General features: G+C 39.4%; 1 protein-coding gene and 1 long non-coding RNA gene across 7 annotated transcripts in view; one reads left to right on the top strand and one right to left on the bottom strand.

Annotated features, from left to right (window-relative positions):
* Positions 1 to 11,341, top strand: part of tbc1d1 (TBC1 (tre-2/USP6, BUB2, cdc16) domain family, member 1) — a 67,219-nt gene that overhangs the window by 46,263 nt on the left and 9,615 nt on the right. For all 6 annotated transcript variants that reach the window (XM_032543353.1, XM_032543360.1, XM_032543369.1 and 3 more), the window contains 3 exons: positions 4,975 to 5,175; positions 8,848 to 9,009; positions 9,695 to 9,853. In XM_032543353.1, coding sequence (XP_032399244.1) covers positions 4,975 to 5,175; positions 8,848 to 9,009; positions 9,695 to 9,853 — 522 coding nt within the window. The remainder of the gene's footprint in view (positions 1 to 4,974; positions 5,176 to 8,847; positions 9,010 to 9,694; positions 9,854 to 11,341) is intronic.
* Positions 2,287 to 11,341, bottom strand: part of LOC116706544 (uncharacterized) — a 13,287-nt gene continuing 4,232 nt past the window's right edge. The window contains exons 2-3 of the long non-coding RNA XR_004336268.1: positions 4,409 to 4,412; positions 2,287 to 2,354 (exon numbers count right to left, since the gene is read on the bottom strand). This is a non-coding gene — a long non-coding RNA (uncharacterized LOC116706544). The remainder of the gene's footprint in view (positions 2,355 to 4,408; positions 4,413 to 11,341) is intronic.

Genomic DNA, 11,341 nt, shown 5'->3' with positions numbered 1-11,341 from the left:
CTTCCACTTCTCCAGCGTCCATCCTTTTAGCAGGCTGTGGGCCTTGGAAAATGCCACATGGTTTTTCAGTTGTCTTTTGTTCAGTGCTGGCTTCTGGGCACTGATTCAACCATGGAGGTCATTTCAAGACAGAATCTGACAAACTGTTCAGGTTGACACAGGGACTTCAGGTGTCCAGGTCTCATGGAGCTCTGCTGCAGTGGAAAATGGGCTGGCCTTGGATTTTCGCGGCCAACCACAAACGGTCCCTCGAGCAGTTGTCTTGCGGGGTCTGCCTGACCTGGGTTTGTCAAAAACATCTCCAGTGTCTTCAATGTTTTTTGAATCCTCTGTACTTGACGCTGAGACACATTGAATGTGCTGCCACATCAGCAGTGGATCTGGTCTTCAGCTTCTTGATAATCAAAACTTTAGTCTCAGGGTGAATCTTGAGCATGTTTGCAGAGGTCTAGTTGCAGTTGATGTGAAGGTCTAGGGTACTGGGGTTGTTTTTATACACACACTGAGACCTAATTGATCCATTATTAGTCACAAGTGAGCTCTATGACAAGGCGACAACACTTATGTCTTGCAAAAATTGACTCATGGCTTACCAAGCTGTGAATATTAGAATACCTTTTGCAGTTCATTTGCATTGAAACATTATTACAAAACTGTTGGGATTAAAATGAGCCATTTCTTGTAAATAAATCTTGATTAGAATATATTTCGTGGCACTTCAGATCAATTTGTACACAAGCGACAAGACTTTTGTCAGGGACTGTACATAAGTTGCTCATATTTCTCCATTGTTATCCGGCAGTGATTGATTGCCATACACATGAGTTATTATGGCATCTCGTGCTTTTGGAGCTTAGAATTTTGCATTTTAGAGCTGGATAGTGACCTCCCACTTTTTCGGCCCCGGAAAGTGATTTGATGATTTGAAGATGTTTAATTAAGGTCTTACAGCGCTGAGTCATGACAATAAAACATTTGATTTGGCACAAAAAAAAACATTTTGAAAACGGAAAAAAGGCGATGGTACAAGACTTAACAATCATAGAGTTTAGTGGTAGAAGCTCTCTAGCTGTTTGCGGGTTTGTGATAGTGGTAGTTTAGTGGCATAGTGGCATTTCCATGGTAATGGCAAACTCCACCAATCAGAGATGTCACTGTTACGCTTAGGATTGTAAGTACTGTAGTACTTCAGGACATTGCGAATAAAGCCAGTTTTTCCTAAAACAAGGTTTATTTTATACAGACTTGTGGAGATTTACAGCCCTAACAAATATTTGTGTGCGTGTTTGCCTGTGCAGACACAGAAATCATGCATGTGCTTGCATGTCTTTAGATCTTGTGTTTTGATAATTATATGGTGTGTGTGTGTGTGTGTGTGTGTGTGTGTGTGTGTGTGTGTGTGTGTGTGAACAAGTGTTGACAGTTACAATAGTTGGGTTGGTCACGCTGTAGCTCCACTATAACTCCTGTATCAAACCCAGTAAAAAAGAAACAACCTCCTTGAGCGAAATACATACACACATGTTCGTAAATTACCTTTTAAGTTAGCAAAGAGGAGTATTTCTTTATTGAACTTTATTATACCGGTGTTTATATTATGTGTTGGAAATGTTTTTGAGTCTTTTAAACACTTCAGTTAGTTTATAGTATTTACATTTGTTTCAGTGAAATGCATTAAACTCTGGCCTGAAATGTATTAGGGTTGCAACCAACCATTATTTTCTCATTGATTAATCCATTAGTTGTTTTTTGAATAACTGTTCTATAAATGTCATAAAATAGTGAAAATAGATTCCAAGAAGATGTCTTCCAATATCTTGTTTTGTCTGATCAACAGTCCAAAACCCAAATATATTCAGTTACCAATGATGTCAAACAGAGAAAAAATGCAAATCCTCACATTTGAGAAGCTATTTTTTTCTTTACATACTGTATGACTTAATTGATTAGTAAAACATTTTGTTGATAGATTTTCTGTTGATCTATTTTTTTTTCAAGAAAAAAGGATAGATTAATTGACTAATTGTCATACCTGTGAAATCTAAAAGATTTTCATTGAGACGTACTAGTTTCATTGATCATTAGTGACATTAAAAGCCTACTAAAGCAGGAGGGTGTATTAATGTATCAGCTTATTACAAATTTTAAGGGCTCTTTCACATCTGCCTCATTTAGTTCAGTTGAATTGCGCTAAAGTTTGTTTGCCCCGCTGGTGAGCTTCATTTGGGCAGGTGAGAAAGCGTACCCTAGCGTACCGTGACCTGCTTGATGAGGTAGTGTTGGTACGCTTTCAATCCAACTCTGGAGTGGTTCGTTTTGTGGTGAGAACTTAATCCGACCTCCAACCGCACCAACTGCGTACTCTGCAGTGTACTCCATAAGTCTGAGCTAAATGGCTTCAGTAGTCAGGTGTGCTTTGCAATCTGCGAAGTGGTCAAACCAGCCGCCAAATTGTTTTAGACAAGGGAACAATGGTCACATAACAGCCATTGTCCAGTGTGATTCATTGGAATTACAAATACACACTTTAAAGTATAATGCAGTGACTACGGTATGCTTTCAAAAAATACAACATTCATGAATCCGGTAATATTAATACATCAAAATCACATAATGAACAAGTGTAATATCCAAATTGGGATGCGCAATATTTGTTGAAGGTTTCATACCATTTGGAATAGGTATCATGGTCTACAAAGCATATCCTACAGACTACAGAAAAAAATCTTTGTTTGGTACAGATCCTCGCAAAAAATACCACTATCATTTAAATTTTTAAAATTTTAATATTTTTCAATGAGAATGATGATACAAAAATTGAAATTACCTTATTATCGTAATTGCAATTTCAGTCAAAATAATCAGATATTTCCCTCATATTGTTCAGTTCAGTTTAGAGGTGACCGCTATTCCACTGTGACGCGTTTTCCTATATTCCCGCATGACAAAATGTTACAATTTTTTCAGTATAGCACCAACAATTCAGACAGCAACTATCTTTGTTTCACTGCAAACTTCAAAACACCTCCTGCACACATAAAACAAGTACAATCATTAGAGTAGAGACGTAAAGGTGAGACAAAGAGTAAAAAAAAAAAAGTCTGTTGTTCTGAGTATTGATCCTGAAAAGTAATCAATCGCACATTCTGCCATAAGGTTGCGAACCTGCCTATAGCCATGCCTTCCACACCAAATATATTAGGGGTGGTTGTTTTTATATAAATCCTACAATGCCAGTGTTGTTTGGACTTCTGAGCTGCCTCATACTGTTAATTTTAAACAATAGTATTGAGTTTCCATTTAAATTGTGACTTTTTCTAGGGAAAACGTCACGTAAGAAAAAATACTAACTTGGAGTACTGTATTTGAATTACAGTTATGAAGGCAGCTGTACAAAAGATTAATTCATTTGTTCACTTCTGTCCACACCCCTCTGGATATGTGTTTGGGTCTAATGACTGAATGTGGGACTAAGTTGACCTTTTTATCAACGTTCTCGCTGAACATGCTGTTCATAAGGGATTAGTGAGGTTTAGGCCTGTCATTGTGTTTCTCTTTCAAATAAAACGGGTAAACATCACGTAAGAAATTTCTCCTCATAATTAATGAAATCTTCATCTGAAGTTTATTTTGACAGTCAACTGCCATGAAGTAAAGGAAAAACAGTGCTTTTAGCATGTCAGTGAGATGGGCTTTGTGCTAACTGTATATAGTGCTAAATTGGGTTGAGTTGGGCGTGTATTTACATTTATGTGTGTGCTTGCATACATGAGGTGATGGGTGTGTCAAGTTTGTGTGTCTCTGTCTCTGTCTCTGTTGGAGGGGATGGTGGTGTCTCAAGGTCATGTTGACAGTCCATACACAGTGCCAGAGGAAAGCGCCAGCCTTGTTGACCCACTTTGCATGTCATGTGTGTGTTGTGGGACATGGTTCTGGTGAAGTGTTTGCTCAGGGAGTGTATGATGCCATTTTGTGTGTGTGTGTGTGTATGTGGGTGGGTGTGTGGGTGGGTGTGTGTGTGCGCACACCTAAAAGTTAACTATTCAGCTGTGTTCTGTTAGAAGTAGGAGTCTGTGTTTGTCTAACCATTATACGAGTCTTGGCTAAGAGAGTTGCCGTCTATGTGTGTGTCACACTTAAGAGCCATTTGTTTGTACAGTGACGCTGCTAGTTTCAGCACAACTTAGAAAGTCTCCCTGACGGGGTGTGGTGTGTGTGTGTGTGTGTGGTGTGTGTGTGTGTGTGTGTGTGTGTGTGTGTGTGTGTGTGTGTGTGTGTGTGTGTGTGTGTGTGTGTGTGTGGGTGTGTGTGTGTGTGGTGTGTGTGTGTGTGTGTGTGTGTGTGTGTGTGTGTGTGTGTGTGTGTGTGTAGTTGTCTTAATATTGTATCTGTTGCTTGAAATGGTGACCTATCTTTTCCTCAGAAAAAAGCTTGGAAAGATAAATATCAAATTCACATGTACCTAAGCTAAGGTGTGTGTGTGTGAGAGAGAGAGAGAATTGTGGTGTTCCTACAAGAGAAGTGCTATCTGGAAGGTTGTTATGTCCTTCCTCTAAACAACACAGGGTATTTTGAGGTTTTGGATCCACCCTGTACTTTGGGGTGGAGTCACACAAACACTTTTTTTTACCCAACTGGGTTGAATATATCTATGTTTAGCATTTTTTATTTTATTTTGTATGAGTGTCCAAGGGATTGCAAATTGAATTAACTTTGGTTTTTTGATTGTAGGTCAATAAACAAAGTAAAAAAAAAAAGGGTTCCCCCTAATAAAAAGTAGAATGTTCCTTTCTCCTAACAAGCTTTGCTGTTTCACGAGACCTGGTTATAAATATAATTACCACAACTTTTATTATTTTATAATAGAACACTGTTGTATAGTGTTATCTCTTTTCTTTATTTCTTTGCTGTAACCTTCACCTAATGTAGCGTTATCTGATCTTACCTTATGTCATACTATCTGATATCTTACAGAGCGGGGGGATCCCTGTCTTGAGGGGGGTCGAGTGTGCGTGGGCCAGGTGGGAGTTGGAGGAAGTGGGGACTTGTCCATAAGGTTGGTGCCTGAGGAGAAGACGAAAAGGAGCAAAGAGGATCTGAGGGAGCTCTGGAGGAAGGCCATCCTGCAGCAGATCCTGCTGCAGAGGATGGAAAGGGAGAACCAGAAACTACAGGGTAAGTTGGATGGATGAAGAGGATTGAAACACACACATACAAGGAGCCCACATGTTCATAAACAAAAGATTGTATTATATTTGTGCACACATCCTTAAACATTTGCTAAACAGACTAGTGGAAATAAGATTTACTACAATGATTATTATAATCACACTTAATCTTACAATAAGCAATAACAGAAACATTGCAGTGCACTGTGTTTGGGTGAAAATGATTGTCCCATTATACATGTAACAGCCAATGTGTCGTATCAGAGAGAATTACAGACTTGAATGAATGCGTGCCAGGTTTTTGAAGCCAAGAACTGCATCTCGATACTTAAAATGTAAATTCACATAATAGGGAGTTACTTAAAATATTCTATAACTCTATATCTGGATTGAATTTGGTGTATGTCTCTATGATCACCCAAACAGCAGCCAACATTGTTATGTTACGTGGCGTTAGCATCACTCACTTGGTAGTCTTGCTTTGCCAGACCATCCACAGGCTGCGGAGCGTGGGAGGGTCTGCCTATTCCACCCAGAATTTCGGGATGGGAGAAAAACATGCTCTGGTTTATTGGCATTTCTTTAAACCTATCACAATCGTCATGGGTGGCGCTAAGCTCCGTACGGAGCCACTGCAAAATAGTTGTGTGAGAGAAAACTCAGATTGGACAGATAGTCTAGCTAGCTGTCTCTATTTACCATGCAGAGATCTGAGGAGCAGTTAACCATAGTCATCACAAATCCACCATAGTTTAAAATTCCAACACAAAGAAAGCAAAAGGAAACAGTCATTGGCAAAAATGCACGTATCAGGCGGAATTTCTTGCATCACCTAAAGGATATTGACTACTCACTTGGTGGCGCTGTTGGATTACATGATGATTTTGATTCTCTAGAAGCTATGTAGCTAGATAAACAAGTAATTCTTTTAAGCTAGTGCATAGTTTCGGTCTCCCCCATGACGAATCTATGTAATGACAACAACACTCTTGGCACATTCACATTATATAAACCTTCCGTGGTCGCACACGCGCCCCCAGCCCTCCTATATACAGTTCCTAGTATGCAAGGAGGACACGGAGGATTAAAAAACATGATTTAGAGGGTCTTTAGAAGAGGTAATTATCTTAACTCAAGCGTCTGTGCGGGAAAGTCACTGGACGACAAAAACTTTTGAACACAGCCATGCTGAGAAATACGGAGAGAGTTGTGTGGAGCTGATAGTCTTAATTTGCTTTGTAGCAACTCATTTGGCTGTGGCATGAATGTAATGGATGTTCATTAATATAAAAGGCACAAAAGCTTTAATCCATCTCTGCCACATACTTCTCACTTGGGTGTGTTTTATATATTTTTATATATATATATATATATATATATATATATATATATCTATATAGACATGGAGGTTAAATAAACAGGTTATATAATATATAGGTGTGTGATTAAAAAATAAGCCTTCCTTTATTAATTCTAGTGGATTATTCAAAAAAAATTCCCTCTGGTCTTATAACTTTACACACACATGCCTGAAATACAAACACATGCAAACAGGACCTATACACATGTATTAAATGGAGAGACGTTAGTGCTCAAGGGCACCTTGGCAGTGCCTATGAAGTGAACTGGCACCTCTCCAGTTACCAGTCAACACTCCGCACTTGGTCTTAACGGGGATTTGAACTGGCAACCCTGCGGTTCCCTAGTCAAGTCCCAGGGGACTGAGCTTCTGCACAGTAAGGGTGTGCCAGGTGCACCACCTCTTTCCTGACCCAGTTGGCACATGTCAACACACACTTAGTTATGCGCCACACCCTAACTACAGCACACACACACACACACACACACACACACACAAAAACACACAAACACTTTATTCATCATACAGCTAGAAATAATTGCCTACATAACAGGGTGTGGATGGATAAAATGCGGGTCAATATAGATGAAAGAAAAACAAGTCTAGGCAGTAAACGCAGGCACACGCACTCGCTGCACTCATACTATACACATTAACATACGCATCGACTTGCTTGTGGCGCTTTCTTGCTCGTCTATAGTTCAATTGTGTTTTATTCCTCCCACAGGGTGGGCTGCACCTTTCTATACATTTTTGTCCGGGTGGAGCTCAACTCCCTGTCATCTATTCTTTGTTTATTTCTCACACTGCTGCTTATTTTATGGGTCAACGGTGAAAATTTTGTCAGCTCCAGGGGAAGGTATCTTATCTGGTTGTGTGTTGTCACAGGTGGGTATCATGAGTGTACTGGGGACAGAACGGGATAGAAATGGAGAGCAGGAGAGGTTAGAGAGTGGAGAGATTAAACGCTTGCTGGGCTGAAGCCAATGAGCGAGTCCTGACGAACCACACTCTGCTCCAGACAGCTGATAAGGCAGACAACAGAGCCAAGGCCTCTCCAGCAGCATCTATTCTTACTCTGGGTGTGGCAGCTATCTGCTCCATCCAAGTTTTCTTCTTTTATTGACTAGACTACGCCTTCCAAGTCACTCCCGCTACTTCTCTGTCTTTGTTTGCTAAGGCCATGATGTACAGCATGTTATTAAGTTTAGGGTATTTAAGATGCGTTTTACCCTGGATTTTAGTGTGAAATCTATCAGAGCACTCTAGTTTTGCAAAGCACCAATTTAACATATTTTTAATTTGTTCATTAAAGCTGTGGTGTTATGATTTTTCAAGTTTACTTTTTGCAAAATTTTGCTGATGCAAATACATGCATTCCCCCTGTTGGTTGTACACCTTTTCCCTCTGTTTCCTGGAATGTGGCAGGGTAGAATGGAACAGGAAATGGACTGCTGTCACTTTCCCGTCTCGTAGTGATAAAGGCACTCTCCCCAGCTCTGCCAAGTTGCAACTGGTCACTCTAGGTGAACACCACACATGAATGGAGGGGGTGGGGAGGTCCACAAGTGGAAGGAGGGAGAAAATGGAGAGGGAGAGTGTGGTTGATGGACAAGACAAATGTGGATTTGAATGAGAAGGAAGAGTTGAGTGTAGCAAGTAAAGAGAAAGAGCAGAAAAAAGGCTATGGGTTAAGAGATTAGGAAGGAAAGAGAGAAAAGGGTGTTATCAGAAAAAAAGGAACAGATGAGGGGTACTGGGTGTGCCCTTAACTTCTTTGATCATCATTGTCAACATGTTGCAACAAAAGTCACACTTTTGTCTTTCTGTTTATATGTGTTGAAAGTCACAAATTTGATTGTGCAAACCAAAAATGCCAGGGGAACATTTTATAACAATAAGTGACCCTGTCTAAAATATCTCTCTAATATTCCTTGATTTACTCTCTGTCTGTGTACAAACTTCTAAAATAGTATATGATTGAATCTTATAAAAGCTGGTGTGTTTTTTTGGCTGCAGTCACAGCTACATTTACTTCTCCACACTGTTTTTATTGTTATGACTGGCTACTTTGCCACAACAAAGACTGTGTGAAAGTCTATGTCAAGTTTGAAAGTGCATGAGTGCCAAACGGACAACGCAAAATGTACATAATTTGGAGCTTTGTGAAGATTTCCACACACTGGCATCTGGCCAGGTGTTTCAAGCTACAGTGATGGCACCTCAGCTCCACACATCACACACCACAGGACCAAGACAAAGGGCTAAAAAGGGGTGTCACATTATTGACGTGTATTGCCTGCTTGTTTATGTTTGTAGCCTCAGAAAACGATCTGCAGAACAAGCGTCTGAAGCTGGATTACGAGGAAATTACACCGTGTCTGAAGGATGTCACTCTGGTCTGGGAGAAGATGCTGGGAACTCCTGCAAGGGCAAAGGCCAAGTTTGACACAGAGACCATACACGCTGCTGTTGCACAAGGTACAGATTTGGCGCCACAAATACATATATCAGAACTACTTGGAAATGTTTGTTCTTTTTTAAAATCACCAGGTATTTGCAAATATTGACCAAAGCTTAATGTAAAATGCTCCAAAACTGAAAATATGTATTGTAACATTGTTCCTTATCATCAGCCTGGGCCTTTCTGTTCTGTCCATGTTCTAGTATCCAGGACAGGAAGGTTACCTCCTCTTCTTTCGGCTTCAAACATAACAGGGGAGATCTAAAGTTCAGAACACACGTGCACATAGAAAGGCTAATAGCCAATGAATAGCAGCCTTTCATTTATCTGCTAAAATAGCCTCAAGACCTAGATTCTAGGTAAGATTTTGTCATCACATTAAAATGGTGGTCACACAAATATGTGGTCCTAAGATCAAGAATGAATCTCTACCCTTAAGGGAAAATATTGTGTCTTCTTCTGTTAGTCAGTCGAAGTACTCAATGGGCTGACAAGTATTTTTACAGAAAAGGTAAGGTTCCTTTAAGTAGCCTGAAATTCACCAAGTCCTGACATCAGATCTCCTCATTATTAGCACACTACATGCTTGGTTTGCATACTATTTGTAGTATTCTGCACATAAACAACATTTTGAATTCTATTCAGTTACAACATGTTATAATGTAATTTTACCTTTGCACTACCTTTTGTCATCTCTGGCAGGTGTCCCAAGACAACATCGAGGCGAGATCTGGAAGTTTCTGTCTGAACAATACTTACTCAGGCAGACAGTCCCGTCCCGACCCCCTACCAATCACACTCCATACAAAGAGCTGCTGAAACAGCTTACCTCGCAGCAACATGCCATCCTCATAGATCTGGGTAACTCAGACACACACAGAAAATATTCATATTCTTTTTAACTCATTCTTAGTTGTTTAATTTTAAAGCTTTTCTGATTTATGGCAACAACACTGAAACAAATGAATGTACCGGATACCCTGTGCACAAACACACAAATATTCACTCACTCATTTTAGATTTTACAGACAATCTACAGGTCTTGAAAAGTCTTTAAAACGTTTAATTCCGTTCCGTTAACAAAAGGCCTTAGAATGTATTAAAAAAAATAAAGTTTCCTTTACAAATTTTTTTGCTTCCCCCTCATGCAAAGTTTTTTGCATGTGGTTGTCGAGAGGAATCTCATTGACTCATAATGGGTCAATTTTAGCAAAAACTTACATTAAATAAATTATTGCTTAACTGGTTAATTTATCCTCAAATCTGTTATCTCAGTCCATTACTAGAAATTGTTTTTGGGAAGCTGGGAAGTGCTGACAAATATGAGATTTTTTGTATATCTTGTGGTTCTTAATGGTTTTCCATCATTCTTTGGTATGATTGTGGAAAAGGTATTAAACAAATTTAGTATTAAAAAAGATCTTTAAAAGTCATTCATTAAAAACACTTTCACACTTAAATGTTTAACACCTCCCACCCAAAAAAAAAACCACACACACACACACACACACAGAGTATGTACACTCCACCCACATAACACCCACATTCACATCCACCCACACATCAATCCCTTTAGCACGTAACCTCCCCTGTTTTTGCTGTCGACCGTGAGTCTCTCATGTTATTTATTCTATCAAATTGGGTGGGGACGGAGGTAACAGCATACACAGATAAAAACACACAGTGTTTATGATACGGATGCAGCAAAAAGGTTTGCAGGGTAGAAAAATGCAGGGTAATTCTGTTGTCTACTTCAAGTATGTAGGAGTAGTAAAGAGTTAACATGAGTTAGGCAAAAGGTTAACAACAATGTACAATGAGGGGACAAAGTATTTGATCCCCTGCTGATTTTGTACATTTGCCCACTGACAAAGAAATGATTTGTCTATAATTTTAATGGTAGCTTTGTTTGAACAGTGAAATCTAGAAAAACGCATGTCAAAAATGTTATAAATTGATTTGCATTTTAATGAGGGAAATAAGTATTTGACCCCACTCTCAATCAGAAAGATTTCTGGCTCCCAGGTGTCTTTTATACAGGTAACAAACTGAGATTAGGAGAACTGTTTTTAAGAATGTGCTCCTAATCTCAGTTTGTTACCTATATAATAATAATATATAAAAGACACCTGTCCACAGAAGCAATCAATCATATTCCAAACTCTCCACCATGGCCAAGACCAAAGAGCTCTCCAAGGATGTCAGGGTATTATATAGGTAACAAACTGAGATTAGGAGCACTCCTTTTAAGAGTGTGCTCCTAATTGTTACCTGTATAAAAGACACCTGGGAGCCAGAAATCTTTCTGATTGAGAGGGGGGTCAAATTTCCCTCATTAAAATGCAAATC

This window comes from Etheostoma spectabile, chromosome 2, assembly GCF_008692095.1.
Source record: "Etheostoma spectabile isolate EspeVRDwgs_2016 chromosome 2, UIUC_Espe_1.0, whole genome shotgun sequence".
NCBI classification, from domain to species: Eukaryota; Metazoa; Chordata; class Actinopteri; order Perciformes; family Percidae; genus Etheostoma; species Etheostoma spectabile.
This window is presented reverse-complemented; position numbering and strand designations above follow the sequence as displayed.